Source organism: Primulina huaijiensis, chromosome 13 (genome assembly GCF_012295235.1).
Source record: "Primulina huaijiensis isolate GDHJ02 chromosome 13, ASM1229523v2, whole genome shotgun sequence".
NCBI lineage: Eukaryota > Viridiplantae > Streptophyta > Magnoliopsida > Lamiales > Gesneriaceae > Primulina > Primulina huaijiensis.
Genome location: NC_133318.1, coordinates 5,441,960 through 5,462,792, shown reverse-complemented (window position 1 = coordinate 5,462,792; position 20,833 = coordinate 5,441,960). Strand labels below are relative to the sequence as shown.

The following is a 20,833-nucleotide window of genomic DNA, read 5'->3' as shown; positions in this document are numbered from 1 at the left end:
ATTCCTTGAACAGAAACCAAATGGTGAAGTTGATATTCAAACTTGACGTTTTTCTCCATTCGTTATCTGAAGATAAACTACTGCATATATTTGATTCCAGCGGCAATCAATTGTTCTACTTATGGAGTATATTTTTGAACTTTCACAGGTTTGTTTTTATCCTCTGATCTTTTTCTAATAACAAGGAGGCATCGTTTTGTTTCTATGCTATCCTCTAGTTGTTTTTTTGTCTTCTATATTTTGTCCTTATCATTGCTTTCCTCCATCTCACCCTTAGTTAGAGTGCTTATTGACGGATGTTGTAAGAGCTATTCTGAAGAATTTTCTTGAATTTTTAATTTATCTGATTCACCATGTGATTTTTTAGGGGTACTACTGATACTTATTTCTTTTTCAGGGCTAACATAAAGAAGATTCTTGAATTTCTTCGTAACCAGTGGACCATTGATCGGAAAGCTGAATGGTCAATCTGGATGATTTACACTAAGGTTGAGATGCCTCACCAGTATATAAGCAGTGTGGTAGATGAATCCTCTTACCATGTATTACGTGGTAAAACTGGCCGGAAGTTAACTAACGATGTAATTGCCTCAACACTTCTATTCGATTTTTAGTTCCTCTCTTTTTTCCAACTTGCTATTTAAACCAGTTTTTTGTGCAGCCTGCACATACTGCAGCTATGAGAGCGGAACTTCATAGGCGAAGTATTGCACAAATGAGGGTGAGTTCTAGACAGTGCCACATAATTGCCCTTTAGTTGTTGTTGGCGCAAAATTTTAAATAAGCCCAAATTGATTGAGCCCAAACACAAAAGAAAATAAATAAGCGTGAAGATAAAATAAGCCCAACAATTTGAATTTGTTTGACCAAATCAAGGAGCGCTTAAACAGCAGAAGAACGTGGGAAAAATCATGGGCAAGATTGTGGGATCATGGGGGAGTGGAGAAGAACCGCCATAGGCACTGGGAAGAAAAAGGACATCGGCAGAAAGAAAGACACAACAGAACACAACTCTCAACACACAGACAAATCTGCAAAATAGTCTCTGCAAAAATTCAATCTTCAAGCATTAGTTTTAAGCATTCCAGCATATTTCTAGCATTCTAAGACTTATCATTTTAGATTTCAGCAACTTTATTTGTTATATTTTTATGTCTTGTAAATTCCTACTGTTTATTGAAAATATAGACGATGTCAGGGGTTTATTCCTCAAATTCCAGTAGTGTTCTTCTTTTTTGGCGTTATATTAGTTTAGGAGATTAGAACCGACGATCGAATTTAGGATTCGCTTTCGTTTGATAGTTAGAAGTTAGATTTTTACTGTTTTTAACATAAATTGGTGCATTTTCGCACCTGGCACGCCCGTAAATTAAATATTGTGCAAACATATTTTTGGTACGGGACACCATTATGCCGCCAAGAAGGAAAGAAAACGTCAATCAAGTGGATGGGGAGTCTCTACCAAGCCAGGAAGAGACTCATGCTCCGCAGACAGAACAATCGGCTACTGAAAAGCCGACCGGGGAGTGGGATTTGCATCGAAGTCATGTTCCAGAGGCATATGCTCATATTTCAAATCATTTGGTTGAAAAGTTGACTGCTATGAAAATTGAAGAAATATCACAAGCACTGTCCAAAGCTGTATCTGATTGCTTAAAGACAATATTGGGTAAACCGAACCAATCAACCAACAAAGAGCAGAATGCAAGTGAAAAAGAAGGGAACCAGGGAAGCAATCAAGTCCATGAATTTGACCAGGGAGTAGGAAACTCAAGGGCTGGTGATCCTCGCCGCCCAGAGTTCGCACTCCCAAACCAACAGAAAGGAAAGTACACACCACCATATAAAAAAGAGGAAACTTTAGGTGGAAGAGTTCGGCCATATCCGCGTATAGATGGGGCAGGGAGTTCGAAACAACCTGTCAACCAAGTTTATGCGATTACTAATCTTTTGTATCAATCAGGAATGTATGATGATATACCACACTTGGGTTATCAGGGAGTTGATAGAAGTTTCCAAGGATGGAATTCTGGTTATAGTACAGGGGCTCAGACTCGGGGGGTAAACTATTATCACCATCCGTTCCCCAACAATAATGCAGCAATGATCGATTCTGATATGGTTAGAGAAACTGTGCAAGAAATGTATGGGCCGGACTTGAGACAAATTGGCCGCCCAGAGTTTCACAAGCCATACCCCAACCACATAGATGTCAACAATCCATTTCCCAGAGGTTACAAAGTACCAGATTTCAGCCTATTTTCTGGAGAAGATAGTCAATCTAGCCTCGAGCACATTTCTAGGTTCACTATAAGGTGTGTGGAGCTGGTGAACTCGGAAAACTTTAATAGTTTGAAGTTGAGATTGTTCCCAAATACCCTTACTGGCACGGCATTTTCGTGGTATGCCGCACTTCCCCGAAATTCAATCTTAAGTTGGCAAGATATGGAGAAGCAATTCCATACTCAGTTTTACCGAACTGAGCCTGAGGTGTGCATCGCTGATTTGTCAAAGATGTTTCAGAAAAAAGGAGAAACAGCTGATATGTTCTTTTGTAGGTTCAAGAAAACAAAGAACGAGTGCAAGGTGTTTCTGCTAGAGACTGAGTTTGTCAAAATAGCCCAAAAGGGGCTAGACTTTGAGCTGCAGAAGAAGTTTCAGGGTATGGAATTCAGAGATTTCTTTGAACTTGCAGCAAAGGTTGGGGAGTATGAGGAACTATTGACAGAGAAGTCATCTAAGGAGAAAACAACAATGAGCTCTTATTACCAGGAGGTGGAAGAGATTGCGCTGGCTGAAATTCGATCGAACGGCTCGTGCATAGTCCCTTTACTCAAGAGAAATTCCACAGAGTCGGAAAAGAAAAGCACCACCACAAATGTCGCATGCTTGGGTTTAAGAAAAATTGCATTTATGCATGATTTTTATACGTGATGAAAATGATAATGTTTTGAATGACGGAAATTAGTTGTGGCTATCGAAGTATATGTAAATGTTTAAGGCGTATATGTAAATGCTGATGATGAGGCCTAGGCACAGTGGATGGGTAATCCTGTCACTGATGTCCGACAGCCACCGGGTACCGCAGTTCTATGTATGATGGATCCATCGTAAATGATGATGTACAATAGTCACCTCTAATGAACTAAATTTACCAATGATAAATGATGAATGATAAATGATGAATGATGAACGATAAATGATAAACTATGAATGATGAATGATGATTAACGATGAGCTGTTTTAACACGTCATGATTTTACACGACACGTTTATGTTACGTTTTTAAAGTTCATGAAATGTATGTTGAGTATGATATTTTTCACTGCTGTGTGCTATGTATATGTATTTGCTATTAACGGTGCAGGTGTGTTGAGTCTTTAGACTCACTAGGCGTGTGTGATGCAGGTGAGCTTAGTGATGAGGGGACTGGAGGTGCCGAACTCTGAGTAGGCAGACCTGGTGCGATGACACGATCCGAGGACCACACGTTTTTCCACATTATGATTTATGAGATTGAAAGGAAATAAACATTTTTACACGTTGATGATTTTAAGATTTTTATTTATTTATGGTTATTTTAAACTGCACGATTTTACTGTCAAATATTTAAGATCATTTTTAAATATTATATTTTCTGTAGATCGCATGCATGTGAAACATTTAAATGCTATTTCGAAAATGTGAGCTTTTAAAAAAAAAATATCCCGTAGAATTTTAAAATGAGCGAGATGTTTCATTGAGACTTCATGTGATGTGGCCTTGGGGCCACTGATGTAAATATCCGTTGTTTATGGTTCAATAATGAGGCTGATCAAATGAAGTAGGCCAGTAGGCCACTTTCATCATTTTGGAGGTATCTTATTTCATTGGGGAGTCGGGTGAAGAAATAATCGCGAGCTGGGAGTTTTAAGCCAACCTTTGGTTTTGCTTGAAATTATTGAAGTGAGTTGGGTTCACTGGATTAAGAACAAATAGAAACTCCTTCCCAACCTCCAATACACAACATCACATATTACAAACCCATCTTCACTCCATATCCATCATCCAACAATCACAATACCAAACTAACAATCAACAAATATAAAGCGGAGCCACCGTATGCAAGAGCAGTAAGTAGACGTGTATGCGGGAAAGGGGTCCAACTGAAGTACAATGCATGCAAATGGCTGCTTGGGTAGGGGAAATGTGACCCAAGTGATGTGCAACACACAAAGAAAATATTAGAGTTACCTCTTGGCTGCCAATTCATGGTCATATGCACGTTCATTAAACAAGAGAGCCAGTGATCTAGCGAGGAGTTATGCCAACATATGACTTGAATCAGTTGTTTGTCAGTGGGGTGCCCAAAACCACCCAACTCCCCATAAGAAACAAAAGGAAATGGTGAACCAGGGAACCACGATAGTTGGTACGTCGGTCTAGCGAAGAATGACAACGACAAAATTTTAATGTATTCTGGTTTAGGCAAATTCACAAACACCATGAAGGCACAATGGTGATCAAAATAACTTATGGGTTGGCACGAACGGCGTAATGAAAAAAACAAGGGACGAAGGTGGAGCTAAGATGGTGACTTGCGTAGAAGATGCACTCGCGGAGTTCGAACCAGGGAGGCGCGATGAAGAAGAGCCTGTAGCCGTGATGTGGTTTGGGAAAAAGAAACAAGTGAAGAGGTTTTGTGGTCAGATTTTCAAACCCAGAAATTGAGTGAAGAAAATGAGGGTGCGGGATTATGCAAGATGGAGTAAAAGAAACAAAGAGGAAGGAAAGGCGAGCAAGCTCTAAGGGGCAGCTATCTTTCAGTGGCAGCAAAGAACAATAGACAAGGGAGGAAGAAAGGGAAGAAGAAAAGGTACTGGAGAATATGAGTTTGAATCCGTATGAGAAAATTCCAAGAGGCAGTGTGACTTAAAGTCCAATAGAGAATTGGGCTTGGGTGCTTGGCCTATCACTGCGAGCCCATTTCACAAGAAGAACAATTTTGGACCACACTATTACAAATGAGTGGATTAAAATAAGGCTTATATACAAGCATTTTGGCCCAATGGGCCAATGCTTGCAGGGGGCATTTGTTGGCGCTAAATTTTAAATAAGCCCAAATTGATTGAGCCCAAGCACAAAAGAAAATAAATAAGTGTGAAGATAAAATAAGCCCAACAATTTGAATTTGTTTGACCAAATCAAGGAGCGCTTAAACAGCATAAGAACGTGGGAAAATCATGGGCAAGATTGTGTGATGCGAATCCACGTACGAATAAAAGCAAACACGATTAAATATGAATCGCGCCCTCAATTTAATATCGGACAAGGAATTCGTGTTGTCCCGATCTTTTGAATCAAGTGTGTGTGTTGTGATTTTCACCTCTAAACTATGAGAAGTTTAGCAACAAATAATCACGAGATAAACAATTGAAAATTATAACGAACCTTCAAAGAACAAGTCTAAGACAATCCGCACAAGCACGATCGACAAGCGCCACAAAGTTAAAAACTTTGATAAGTTTGATTTTTGTTTACAAAGCTAAAGCCTTGAAAAAAGTTGAGAGAAAACTCAAAAAATTTTATAAAATATCAATGATAGTCTCCAAAAGTGTTTAATTTTTCGTCCATATATTGACTACAAATCAAAAGGTATGATAAATCTAGTTACCTAACTAATTAAAACTCTAAAATAGGAAAAGATAATGTTTCTCGGAACAAGGCGCGCTCGAGCGCGAGATTCAACCGCTCGGGCGCGGAGTCTTCTGGACAGGTCGCGCTCGGGCGGTAATATTTTACCGCTCGGGCGCCGCTGCTTCTGGAGTTCACGTCCTGGACAGTATGTTTGGCGCTCGGGCGGTAAGATTTGGCCGCTCGGGCGCCGTTGTATCTGGACTCCTCTTGATTTAGCACTTGAATAATGTTCCTTTGGCTCCCAAACTTATTTCCATGCATCTCGAACCCTTCAGCACTTTGCACCTCGCTTGTAAGTCCTTCTTCCTTGCTCATAAGCCCCTGCAACGCCTCTTTAAACTTCTTCAGTCGTCCCCTCGTGATTGGTCCCGCTGGTAACTCTAAGGGATCCCATGCTTTCCTTGGGACGTGCACATCCGTGTTCGCATCATCCTCCCCTTCTTGAAAAGGATTTGTCCTCAAATCCAGCTCGTCACCTACATCAAACAACGACAAGTCACTAACATTGAAAGTAGAACTCACGTTATACTCACCTGGTAGATCGAGTTTGTAGGCATTGTCATTGATCCTTTCAAGTACTTGAAATGGTCCATCACCCCTAGGTAATAGTTTAGAACGTCTCTTCTCGGGGAACCTTTCCTTCCTCAAGTGTAGCCACACCCAATCACCTTTCTCAAATATCACCTTCTTCTTTCCCTTGTTGGCTTGCTTGGTGTATCGTTCATTCTTCTTTTCAATATTAGCTTTGACCTTCTCATGCAAACTCCTAACAAATTCCGCCTTCTTTTTCCCATCCATGTTTAACCTTTCACTCACAGGTAAAGACATCAAATCTAACGGAGTCAAAGGGTTAAAACCATAAACAATTTCAAATGGCGAATAGTTCGTAGTAAAATGCACGCAACGATTATAAGCAAACTCAACAAATGGCAAACAATTTTCCCAATTCTTCAAGTTCTTTTTAAGAATAGCACGCAAAAGTGTTCCTAATGTCCTATTGACAACTTCAGTTTGCCCATCCGTTTGAGGATGACAAGTAGTAGAAAACAACAATTTTGTGCCAAGTTTAGCCCATAAAGTCTTCCAAAAGTAACTCAAGAATTTAACATCACGGTCAGAAACAATAGTCCTAGGCATGCCATGCAACCTAACGACTTCTCTAAAGAACAAATCCGCAATGTGAGACGCATCATCAGTTTTGTGACAAGCAATGAAATGTGCCATCTTAGAGAATCTATCAACAACAACAAATATTGAATCCCTCCCCTTCTTAGTCCTAGGCAACCCCAAAACAAAGTCCATAGAAATGTCAACCCAAGGCTCACTAGGAACAGGAAGTGGTGTATACAATCCATGTGGTTGTGTCCTAGACTTAGCTTGTCTACAAGTTATGCACTTATCACAAACACGCTCAACATCACGCTTCATGTGTGGCCAATAGAAATGTTCATGCAATGCACTTAAAGTTTTTGCCACACCAAAGTGTCCCATCAAACCACCCCCATGTGCCTCCCTAACAAGTAATTCACGAACGGATGATCTAGGGATGCACAACCTATCTTCTCTAAACAAGAAACCATTATGCAAATAGAATTTATCATGTGGACCATGCATACAAGTTTCAAACACATTCTTAAAATCGTCATCTAGCACATACAACTCCTTGACATGCTCAAACCCCAAAATTTTAGACTCCAAAGTAGAGAAAAGTACGTACCTTCGTGATAGTGCGTCGGCCACTACATTTTCCTTACCTTGTTTGTACTTGATTATGTAGGGGAATGTCTCTATGAATGCCACCCACTTGGCATGCCGCTTGTTCAGCTTTTGTTGCCCCTTAAGGTGCTTTAGAGACTCATGATCCGTATGAATCACAAACTCCTTAGGCCTTAAGTAGTGCTGCCACGTCTCTAGAGTCCTCACAAGTGCGTAGAACTCCTTATCATACGTGGGATAATTCAGGGCGGCTCCATTGAGTTTCTCGCTAAAGTACGCCACGGGCCGTCCCCCTTGCATCAAAACTCCGCCGATACCTACGCCTGAAGCATCACATTCAATTTCAAACGTATTAGCAAAGTCAGGCAAAACAAGTAAAGGAGCATTAATTAATTTTTGCTTAATAGTATTAAAAGACTTCTCTTGCTCCTCGCCCCAATGGAATGGAACGTTCTTCTTGATCACCGCTGTCATGGGTGCTGCCAATGTGCTAAAATCCTTTACAAACCTCCTATAGAAGCTTGCAAGTCCATGAAAACTTCGGACTTGACCAACAGTAGTAGGCGATGGCCAATCTCGAATAGCACTTACCTTGTCCTCATCCACTTGTATCCCCTGTGAGCTTACCACAAAACCAAGAAAGACAAGTTTGCTTGTACAAAAATCACATTTCTTTAGGTTAGCATATAGATTTTCAGCCCTTAGTGTGATTAGCACAAGTTTCAAGTGATCAACATGCTCATCCAAGTCTTTGCTATATACTAGGATATCATCAAAGTAAACAACAACAAATTTTCCTATGTATGCACGCAATACATGGTTCATTAACCTCGTAAAGGTGTTAGGAGCGTTAGTTAAGCCAAATGACATCACCATCCACTCATACAACCCGTACTTGGTTTTAAAAGCAGTTTTCCACTCATCACCTTCCCTCATCCTAATTTGGTGATAACCACTTTTCAAATCAATTTTGCTAAAGATACAAGCACCATACAACTCATCTAACATATCATCTAGTCTAGGTATGGGATGCCTATACTTAATGGTTATGTTATTGATTGCCCTACAATCCACACACATACGCCATGAGCCATCTTTCTTAGGAACTAATAAAACAGGTACATCACAAGGAGACATGGACTAACGCACAAAACCCCTATCTAACAACTCACTTACCTGCCGTTGAAGCTCCTTAGCCTCCTCCGGATTGCTCCTATAAGCCGGACGGTTTGGCAATGCACTCCCGGGCACGAAATCAATTTGGTGCTCAATCCCCCTCAATGGTGGTAGCCCTTGAGGTAGCTCCTCCGGAAATATATCATCAAATTCCTGCAAAAGTGAAACAACAATGCTCGGAAGGGACCCGGCTATATCACTTGTGTTAAAGAGGATCTCTTTATAAAGAATCAACACAAGTGGTTCACGTGTGTGCATCAATTGCTTCAACTCACTTTTTTGGGCCATGTATGTTTTCTTTTTGGCCTCTTTCCTCTCATTTTCTTTTCCCTCATTTTCTTTCCTCTCCTTTTTCTTTTGTATGGCTATCTCACTTTTTTTGTCACTCTTTTTTTCAGCCATTTCATTTTTATCTTCAAAGGCCATCTCACTTTTTAATTCACTCTTTTTTTCGGCCTCATCTCTCCTCTTTTTTTTCAATTGGTCCTCCAACACTTGCTTTGGGGACAAAGGAAGTAAAACAATGGACTCCTTTTTCAACACAAATGAGTACTTGTTCTTGAACCCATCATGTGTCACTCGCCTATCATATTGCCAAGGTCTACCCAACAAGATATGGCAAGCATGCATAGGTACCACATCACACAAGACCTCATCCACATACTTCCCAATAGAAAAAGGCACTAGCACTTGTTTTGTCACCTTCACTTCCGCACAATCATTCAACCATTGAAGCCTATATGGTTGAGGGTGCTTTAATGTAGGTAAACCCAATTTCTCTACCATCTCACAACTAGCCACATTAGTACAACTCCCCCCATCTATGATTAAATTGCAAACCTTTTGATTTACAAAACATCTAGTATGGAATAAGTTTTCCCTTTGGTTAGTCTCCTCCTCCTTGACTTGGGCACTCATGATACGCCTAGTCACTAGTGCTTCTCCAACAACCGCCTCATAACCCTCGTCAGGATCCTCTAATGCAGGCATCTCATCATCATCATCACCCTCACTATGAGATTCATACTCACCATAGTCATTCAAGATCATCACCCTCTTATTAGGACATTCACTAGAAATATGACCCAACCCTTGACACCTAAAACATTTAGTATCTCTAGATCGATTAGAAGGAGTTTCAGATTTACCTTGCACTCCTTGCTTAGGTGCCTCTTGTTTGGTCTCAAATTTGGGCTTGCTCACCACCTTATTCTCCTCACGCTTCACCACATTTGATCGCCATGAAGATGATGAACCTCCGGTTTGATTGGTGCGGCCAACTCCACGCCTTTTGAGTTGTTGCTCCACTTTTATGGCCATTTGCACCATTTCGTCTAGATCCAAGTAGTGCCGAAGCTCAACTTGATCTTGGATTTCCCTGTTCAAACCACAAAGAAAACGAGCCATCGTCGCCTCATTATCTTCCTCAATATTAGCCCTAATCATGACTACTTCCATCTCCTTATAGTAGTCCTCAACACTCTTCACCCCTTGCCTTAAAGTTTGTAGCCTCTTAAACATCTCCCTATAGTAGTGGTTGGGCACAAACCTTTTTCTCATCACTCTCTTCATCTCATCCCAAGTTTCTATGGGCCTCTCATTGTACCTCCTCCTAGTGGTCACTAATTGATCCCACCAAATGAGAGCATAGTCTAAAAATTCAACCACCGCCAACCTCACCTTCTTTTGTTCGGAATAGTGGTGACACTCAAACACAAACTCTACCCTCTTTTCCCACTCTAAATATGCCTCCGGATCAGATTTCTCATGGAACGAATGGATTTTCATCTTAATACTACCCATATTACCATCTTCCCTATTCCCATCAAATCTACCCCGAACGGCTTCTCTTCTACCTCTACCAATTCCTCTACCTCTTTCATTCCTACCCCAATTATCATTTTGGCTCTCCTCTTCTCCTCCAAAATCACACTCTTCCTCTTCTTCTTCTCTACCCATATTTTTAGGATTTGATTATTTTTTCACTCGTACTAACCTCAAGCCTATCCAGCCGCTCATGTAATGGTTCCATCTCCACCTTCAACATCCTACTAAAATGCCCATACCACGCCTCCATTTGAAACTTAGATACCCCCGGGTTCGAATTATCTCCTACCTCCTTCTCCATTTAATTTCAGATTTGTACCTGTAAGAAAACATTAGTAGAAAAAAAAAATATTCCTCACCCAAATTCTCACGATCACTCCAAAGAAATTCACTCGTCTCTCCCCTCGTATTTTGTTTGCTCACAACAAATACTCACTAGTCACTCCAAAGAAATAACACTCACAATCAAATGTTTCCACTCGAATTTGATGTTTCTCTTTAAAGGGTGCTCAAGCTTTGTATTCGTCTATCAAACAATCAAGTTCAAACTCGTGAACAAATGCGATCGACTCACGTGGACTGCGTAGACAAGCAAGTTGAAGATAGATATTTATTTATTTATTTATTTTTTTGACTGTGTGAGACACTTCTATATGACTCACAAAAAGGAATACAACAAAATATCAAAAAGAAATATTGGCAAATTTTTTGATTTTTGGTACCTTCTTTTTTTTTTTTGCCTGCTCTGAAAATTCCGAAAATTCAAAAAAAAAAAAATAAGACACGAAGTTTCGTGTATCACAGATTCACGAACGACAAAGAATAATAGAACAAATCAGATGTGAAAGCGGAACTAAAGAATAATTAGATCTGAAGGGTAAACTTACTTGAATTCAATGAGCCTAAGCTCTGATACCAAATGATGCGAAACCACGTACGAATAAAAGCAAACACGATTAAATATGAATCGCGCCCTCAATTTAATATCGAACAAGGAATTCGTGTTGTCCCGATCTTTTGAATCAAGTGTGTGTATTGTGATTTTCACCTCTAAACTATGAGAAGTTTAGCAACAAATAATCACGAGATAAACAATCGAAAATTATAACGAACCTTCAAAGAACAAGTCTAATACAATCCGCACAAGCACGATCGAAAAACGCCACAAAGTTAAAACCTTTGATAAGTTTGATTTTTGTTTACAAAGCTAAAGCCTTGAAAAAAGTTGAAAGAAAAATCAAAAACTTTTATAAAATATCAATGATAGTCTCCAAAAGTGGTTAATTTTTCGTCCATATATTGACTACAAATCAAAAGATATGATAAATCTAGTTACCTAACTAATTAAAACTCTAAAATAGGAAAAGATAATGTTTCTCGGAACAAGGCGCGCTCGAGCGCGAGATTCAGCCGCTCGGGCGCCGTTGTATCTGGACTCCTCTTGATTTAGCACTTGAATAACATTCCTTTGGCTTCCAAACTTATTTCCATGCATCTCGAACTCTTCAGCACTTTGCACCTCGCTTGTAAGTCCTTCTTCCTTGCTCATGAGCCCCTGCAACGCCTCTTTAAACTTTTTCAGTCGTCCCCTCGTGATTGGTCCCGTTGGTAACTCTAAGGGATCCCATGCTTTCCTTGGGACGTGCACATCCGTGTTCGCATCATTGTGGGATCATGGGGGAGTGGAGAAGAACCGCCATAGGCACTAGGAAGAAAAAAGACATCGGCAGAAAGAAAGACACAACAGAACACGACTCTCAACACACAGACAAATTTGCAAAATAGTCTCTGCAAAAATTCAATCTTCAAGCATTAGTTTTAAGCATTCCAGCATATTTCTAGCATTCTAAGACTTGTCATTTTAGATTTCAGAAACTTTATTTGTTATATTTTTATGTCTTGTAAATTCCTACTGTTTATTGAAAATATAGACGATGTCAGAGGTTTATTCCTCAAATTCTAGTAGTTTTCTTCTTTTTTGGAATTATATTAGTTTAGGAGATTAGAACCGACGATCGACTTTAGGATTCGCTTTCGTTTGATAGTTAGAAGCTAGATTTTTACTGTTTTTCACACAAATTGGTGCATTTTCACACCTGGCACGCCCGTAAATTAAATATTGTGCAAACAGTTGTCCTAAACTTGAGCTGGTACTGCTCCTCTGCAGATCAACAATCGGTCTATTCAAGACATGCATATATTTGGAGATCCATCATGCATCCCCATTGTCTTAGTCAAACGAGTTGTTAGTGCACCTTTACGTTTAACAAGTGGAAATTCTTATTTCATACAACTGGAACAAAAAGATTTGAATAGCTTGATTGGTGGGTTTGGGCCTGACCATACAAACAAGTTATCAGGTGCCACCAGCACTCGCCAAAATGGTCGGACTCTTAAGATTGTGATATTTGTCCATCGATTCCAGGCATGTTCTATTTTGCCTATAAGATATATATGTCTACATTGCCACGGCTTGTTATTTACTTTTTCGCTTGAAATTTGTTACTCTAGTGTGTTCACATGACTTTTATGAAGTTGTGATAGATACCTCATTCTTCTGAGAATTAACATCAAAAGACCAAAAGTACGAGAGATGTTAGTTTCCAAAAGCTGAGAATTATTGTTCCTTTGTTGGCTCCTTAAATCTCTCAGACTCTGTTTATTTGCTCGGAAATGGCATTTAAATTAGGAATTTGGTTGCTTAACAATGAATTTGTGTTTTCCATGATATCTTGGATTTAAGAGAAGGAACCTGTATAAACTAGGAATCATTTGGGATTAAGCACCCTAATTTTATTGAATATTTTTCTTCGTATATCAGGTTATTGTATGTGTGTATAGCAAGTAGCTCTTATGGACAAACATGTTAATATGTATCTATAGGTTAAATATTAGACTTGCTTATTATCAAGACAATTAGATTATGATTTTTTTTAATATCTTTCAATACATATTGTTGGGTTAGGCGTGCATGAGTGAGAGTAGTACTGAGATGGGTGACCTCCTGAGAAGTTCTCATGCGTCAAGCTGCTGACGTTGTGTCGTTTGATCTGGTTGGCTAAGTGGACCATAAAAAAGTGACATGAGATCTTAACGGGTAATATTGTCTCTGCTGAGAACAGGGCCAACGGCAGGGAAATGTTAAGACTGATCTCTAAGAATTATGAGACAACACCAGCAGATAGACACGCACCTTCCCGGACTCATGGGTCTAACAGCCCGACCCATTAACACCCAAGTAGGTGCACTCTGCGCGGCCACAAATATAAGGAAATAAAGTTGCGCCTTGGCTAATAACTATAGCTTTTGGTTTAGTGGTAAGCATTTGATCCTAACAATTGGTATCAGAGAAAGGTCATGGGTTCAAGTTTCCCAAGAAGCATATTTCTATACTTCTTGGAGGGGGGGAATGTTTGGTTAAGTGTGCATGAGTGAGAGTAGTACTGGGATGAGTGACCTCCTGAGAAGTTCTCATGCGTCAAACTGCTGACGTTGCGCCGTTTGATCTGGTTGGCTAAGTGGACCGTAAAAGAGTGACAACAGATCTTAACGATTAATATTGTCTCTGCTGGGGACAGGACCGATGGCAGGGAAAGGTTAAGACTGATATCTAAGAATTATAAGAAAGCACCAGCAGATAGAGACGCACTTCCTCGGACTCATGGGCCTAACAGCTCGACCCATTAACACCCAGGTAGGTGCACTTTGCGTTGTCACAAATATAAAAAAATAAAGTTGGACCTTGGCTAAAAGCTATAGTTTTTGGCCGGCCTAGTGGTAAGCGCTTGATCCTAACACATATATTTGTGTCATATTTATTTGTATACTTATCTTCAAAATAATGTCAATATTTTTATAATTATCTCGACTTTGATATGTGCTATTTATGTATTAAAGAATGTACATTATATGAAAATTTCCTATGATGCATTGCAATGGTGGATTTAGGAATCTAGTGTACTTGTGACAAACATATTGTTAGATTAGATGCTCTGTAAGTCAACTATTAGCTAAGGAATTTATTGATTCGGTTGTAATGAACAATCTTTATTTTAATATAATTCATTATTTCATGATTTGTTTATTTTTTATTTGTATACCCATGTGATTAACATAGATAAAAACTTTGATTATACTTGTAAGGTCCAGGAAATTTAAATTTACGTAACCTGAATGTATGCAATCTAAGGTTTTATTTAAATTATGTGGTTATTTATTTTATGCATATAATGCATAAATATTGCATGAATATGATTTATTTCATGATATTTTAAAAGTTCATGCATTAGGATTTTTAAGCTGTGTTTCGTGCTCGAACGAGGAACGGAGACCGAGAAAAATTAAGAAAAATATTTTTACTGAATGATTAATTTTAATTAATTAATAAAAAGTATTTTAAGTGTATTTTTCAAAAATGGGCTTTGTTGGGTATTTTTACCCGCCAGAGCATATTTTTAATCGGTACGCAAATTTTATCGAAACGTGAGACTTTTTGAGGGCTCGGGCAATATTTTCAAAAACTTGCCTAAACAAAATATTTTTCGTGAGTGTGTTTGGGCTTGATGAGCCTATTTTTTAGCTTAGTGAGCTCAAGACCCTTTTTAAAATATAATTAAGGGTCAATTAGCATTTTGTTTACTATTTAATTACTATAATAAACACACCCTAAACCTAATTAACTCTCATCAGCCGTCCCTCCCCTCTCATAGCAACCTCCACGTGAGAATAACCAGCAGCAAACTCTCAGCCATAGCCGTGTGCTTTCAAGAAGACCTTTCCCCGCTCCTCCAGCGCTTCCCCGATGCACTTTTCTTCAAGTTTTTGACCTTAAATCATCAAGGCACGCATGTTTCTTGCTTTACACATTATTCATGCCGATGTTATACGAAAATTTGTGTAAATGCATGTAAAACTTTCGATCGAAATCGTGTGTGCATTTCGTTGAAGGTTTATATGAAAATATTGCACCCTAATGTTTGTTACCCACGTTTTCTTGAATTACTGCAAGGGGGATGCTGTATTACGTCTTGTTAAGGGCTGGACATGTTGAGATCGAAGATGTCTAGGTGCTGGATTTGGGTTTGGAACGTGTCATGGTAGAAGCCGATCGCTAGTTCTTTTGTTGGCCGTTTTGTTTGGGAATCGGGTAAGGAGTGAAGCCGACGGTGCAAGGGCTGAACCCAGCCACGGACCAGACCCTGGTGGGTCTGAGCCTCAATCACCGTTGGAACCACAGGTGGAGTCGGCCGATCGCTTGTAAGGAGAAGAGTCTTGGGTGAGGTGATTTCGGATTATAGCGAATGTGTGCGATTTCCAGCGTGCATGGGGCTGAGTCCTTGGGTTGGTTCGGTCCAGTAGGGTCCTAGGGTGGTCTAGGAGAGGTTTTTTAGGAGCTGGTCCGCTCGGTCTTGAGCTAGGGATGAAATTATGGAGGGTTGTGCACCTAGTGTTTTCGAATGGGGCTATGCAGATTTCCAGCAGCTTGTGGTATGATTTAGGGAGTCATGGTGGGCTAGAATTTGAGGTTTAAGGGCTATTAGAGTGTGTTTTAGGTATGGTAAAAGTTTGGGAAAGTTTTGGTTAAGTTTCAGGTTGATTCGGGTTAAAACCAGGACCCCGGTCCAAGTTTTAAGACGAATTGATTAAGTTTTGAAACGGGCTCGATTTTACGTGTAAGAAATATTTTTAAATATGTTTTGGGATGTTTAAGGAGTTTGGTAAGCTTCGGATCGTAATTTTGAGGTTTAGGGGTAAAATGGTCATTTTGGGTTTCCAGGGACAAAATTGTCATTTTGAACCCGGGGTGAGATTTTGGTCCTGGCAGCGTTTTGAGCACATATTTATCATGCTTTTAAATGTTTATGTATCATGCATATGATTTTTATGAAATTTTGAAAAGTACGTTACATGCTTGATTTTAAGAAAAATTTACGTATGTGCAAGATTTTGATAAGTGATGAAAATTATGATGTTTTGAAGGATGAGAATTAGTTGTGACTAACGATGTATATGTAAATGTTAATGATGAGGCCTAGGCACAGTGGATGGGTAATACTGTCGCTGATGTCCTACAGTCGTCGGGTACCACAGTTTTATGTAGATGGATCGATAAAGCTGATACGAAGGTCACAACTAAGGAACTGAATTCAATTAAAGTTAATGTTTAAGAATATGATGATACGATGAGCTGTTTTGGCATGTTATGATTTCATATGACATGTTTACATTTACGCTTTTTAAGTTCATGAAAGGTAAGTTGATTACAGTGTATTTTTCACTGATGTCTGTTATGTTTATGTACTTGTTATTCCGGTATAAGTGTGTTGAGTCTTTAAACTCACTAGGTGTGAATGATGCAGGTGAGCATGTCGATGAGGGGGCTGGAGGTGTCGAATTCTGAGTAGGCAGGACAGGATGTGCGCGCACGACCCGAGGACCACATTTCTTCCGCACATTATGATTTTATGAGTTTTGAGATGACATGAACATTTTTATACGCTGGTTTTGATACGCGGATGATTATTATGATTTTTACTCGTTTATGTTTACGCATATTTTGTTGGATGGGTTTGGCCATTTTAAATTGCTATATTTACTATTATTTTTAGAACAGTATATTTTTCAGTAGGGTTGTATGCATGTAAAAATATTTAAATGTTCATTCCGAAAATGTGAGCTTTTTCAAAAAAATAAAAAATAAAAATTCAGCATTTTAAATTAATAGATGTTACAATACTTTAATAGATGTTACAATACTTTAATACAAATGAATTGTAATTCGATATTGAAACTCATTTGTAAACACTGTATAATCTAAATTCGTTTATAGTCGATTCAGCCGCCTAAAACATGGATAAAGGTCGCTTGAGCTCGAGATTAGCATATGTGATGTTGTGTACCGCGTTTCTTGGTAAGGGCATAGAGATGTCCAAACATGCAGATGGGTAGTCATATGATGATTATACCGAACAGCCCTCCCTAGGACTTTCCAAGTGGTTATCATTCATCGAGAGGATAAGTTCATGGTTATGATTGTACACCATTAGTCCTTACGACCCGAGACAACACTGATGCTCAATATACCAGGGCTATGCTTTGACTCGTTTACCGACTCCATGAGGGTTATCAGGTAGCGAGATTGGGTATAGTTGCGACACATGTAGGAGCCAGTGCATTATAGTTGGGAATTCATCGCTCACCTACGGGTGTGGATATCCTGTGTGATATGATGAAATAATAGTGCATGGAATCTCTGGCCAGAGAATGAGATGTACATTAGGGAATGAATTCTCCAATTGTACATGTGATGCCACTATTTATTCTCAAAGATGTGTCACACAGTTATCGAATTCTTATGCAACCCTCGTATGAACCAATGATTGCATATTCGATCAGGATATATGAGATAAAGGAACCGTACTGTACGTTAATCATAACTGATTGGTTCTTGCAGGCACTATCAGTGATACTTAGAGAATCATGGGACGATGCTACTAGACGCTCTTACTATGATTCGATGAGTTTAATCATAAATATGATTTCTGACATTCTCATGATCAATTGTTGATACAAAGAATGAGGCAAATTAGGATAAACCCGAATAAAAGATTATGTCATAAATCACAAAGAGTTGCGAACCCACGGCTAGCTGTATCCCTGAACTATTGAGAGTCACACAAGTACTGGATTATTTTGTCCCTGTTGAGATAATAAATTCAAGAAATTGAATTTATATAAAATATTGAGATAATAAATTCAAGGATAATTCAAAGAGTTGAATTTATGACTATTAAATTTTGGAGGTAATAAATTCAAAGAGTTGAATTTATAATTTAAATATTAAATTTAAATGTTGAATTTATAAAGGATTTAAATTAAATGTAATGAACATATGTATAATGGGCTTGTAGGAGTACAAGACCAACATACATATTATTAAGGTTCTTAATTGGAATTTAAAAGATTAATTAATTAATTAAAATAGTTGGACTACAATAATTAATTGATTAAGTCCGTTAAGTATAATTTAAATTAATGAGCCCTAAGCTTATATATATATGTATTAAGCTTAGGGTTAAACACAATAATTCACTCCCAATTTTCGAAACCCTAGCCTCCAAGCCAAGGGATTTTCCAAAAACAAATCCTCCCATTCTCCTTGTTTTCGACCACTTCATAACAATCTCCACGTAAAATCCTTATAAATTTCTAGTGCAATTTAGAAGAGGAACATTTGATCTAGTCGTGGACTTGATAGAAGGATTGAAGAAAATGAGCATTGAAGAAAGTTCATAGGGAATGCATCCAGAGCTATCTCCGTTAATCCCGGAATAGTTCGAGCCAAGTGAATCTTTCACCAAAAATAAAAGTTTTAAACATCCTATATATGTTTATTTTATTTAAACCATACGAGTGCTCAAACAATATCTTGAATGTCAAGATTTAAAAAATTTTAAAACTTCCGCTGCGTTTGAGCTTGAGAAAACCGAGATCCCAACACATATGTTCCTTGGGATTGGGGATTTTAGGTTCTATTTTCTAGAGTTCTATGATAGTGTTGGCTAATTTATCACTCGGATGCATATATTTATTGCAATGTCCTGGAAATTGGTACATGTTACATTGACTAATGACCATGAAGGTTACACTGTAAAAGATAGAAGTATCATGAAGTTAACTTCTTTAAATGTTGGTTTGAATTGTCATAATGTTACATGTCTTGACTTTTTAATAAGGGGAAATTATTCATGTTACCTCTTGCATTATAATTTTACGGTTTTCGAAAAGCATGGTAAGTATTAATTGGTTGAAAAGATTCATACTATTTTCAGGGACATCATCTGGACTTACGGCTCGTCAGAAATCAGTGGCTTCTAATAGATCCAAAGGCCGATCGAGTTTCTTATGTTAGAGGTTAATGAGGAGAAAACATCTGGAGATTCTAGAGAAATGGGACAAAGGCTTGCACAAGAAGTCATATCTTTTATAAAAAAAAAGATGGATAAGGTGTCTAGATCTGGAGTCTTAAGAACCATCAAGCTTAGTTTTGTTGGACATTCCATTGGAAACATCATATTGAGAACTGCGCTATCAGGTTTAACTGAGGCTCAAAAATTCAGCACCTCATTGTCGGCAAGTCATCCATAATTTGGCCGGTGCACATTTTAAATGAATGTTAAAGATTTGAAATGAAAGGATGCGTTCAGACGAAACGCGTTTTATACGCGGTTTCACACCTCGAAATTCTACTATAAATAGATGCCTCATTCCTTCATTTCAAATCATCCCTTCTTCGAGTTTTCTCTCATATTATAATATTCTATAATATTTGTGAGGTGTGTGTTCTCCTGTATTAAGAGAGTGTGTGTTCTCTTTGGAGACACAGTGAGTGAGTTGTACACCACAAAATATTATAGTGGAAATTCTTTTCATCTTGCCCGTGGTTTTTACCCTAATAATTTTTAGGGGTTTTCCACGTAAATCTCGGTGTCCAGTTTATTCTTTATTTTCGGGTTTATTATCTCAAATTCCGCACGTGGGACCAACACTCATAACTCTGCCTAATATTATTGCTAATTGCCATATTTACTCATGCAGAGAGCATTATGGAACCTTATTTGAGATACCTGCACACATATTTTTCTGTCTCTGGCCAACATCTAGGTTATCTTTATAGTTCGAACTCCTTATTTAATGGGGGTTTGTGGCTCTTCAAGAAGCTCAAGGGCAGACAGCGCATTCTGTTGGAATTTGTGCCTAAAAACAAATGATTTTAATTAATGTGAGAAATATTTCAATATTTTTTTTGCATGCATGTTATTTGATGCTTTATAAATATTTGAAATCCCAAGATTATTATTATGTGATTTTAAATTGCTCAATTTCAATTTGTTTAGAAAATCGTTTTCAATTTGTTTGGAAAATCGTAAAGAAAAATGTTATTTTTATTTAGCGATACCGTTATCTCATCTCAATCAATTAATTTTTAATTAATTGTCAAACAATATTTTGTCATAGAGATCACAAAAGGATATACATTCCAAATATTTAATTTTGAATTATTAATATCAATTATTTTCTCTTTGAAATATTTATTAGATAAGTATTTGAGAAACTATTTTTGAATTATGATGGAGATGAGATCTTCTCCATAAGGAATGTTATATATAATATAATAATAGATTGAGTATTGGAGGAGATCATGCCTCCTCCACTTCAATCACGTAAATCACTTCCCTAAGTAGAGGGAACTGATATTAAATTTAAACAAAAATTTATTTTTATATCATATATAGAAGATATGATTTTGGGATGAAAAATCTTAACAAATTGAGAGATAATGTACACAATAATATATTTTTTCTTGATTTTTCTCAATGGTTGAGATTTATAAATAGAGAAATATACCAGTGTACCGGGAAGAGTTAAAAAGAAAAAA

At 38.2% G+C, this 20,833-nt stretch overlaps 1 protein-coding gene across 8 annotated transcripts in view; it reads left to right on the top strand.

Moving 5' to 3' along the window:
• The window catches only part of LOC140990945 (uncharacterized), a 33,884-nt gene extending 13,754 nt beyond the window's left edge, over positions 1 to 20,130 (top strand). For 6 of the 8 annotated variants that reach the window (XM_073460832.1, XM_073460828.1, XM_073460831.1 and 3 more), the window contains exons 6-9: positions 14 to 148; positions 398 to 581; positions 662 to 721; positions 12,563 to 13,318. In XM_073460832.1, the coding sequence (XP_073316933.1) occupies positions 14 to 148; positions 398 to 581; positions 662 to 721; positions 12,563 to 12,919 (736 nt within the window). In that variant the 3' untranslated portion in view covers positions 12,920 to 13,318. Of the gene's footprint in view, positions 1 to 13; positions 149 to 397; positions 582 to 661; positions 722 to 12,562; positions 13,319 to 19,226; positions 19,490 to 19,992 lie in introns of those variants that run through there. The other 2 variants (XM_073460834.1, XM_073460833.1) reach the window with 1 other exon arrangement.
• Positions 20,131 to 20,833: the final 703 nt, after the last annotated feature.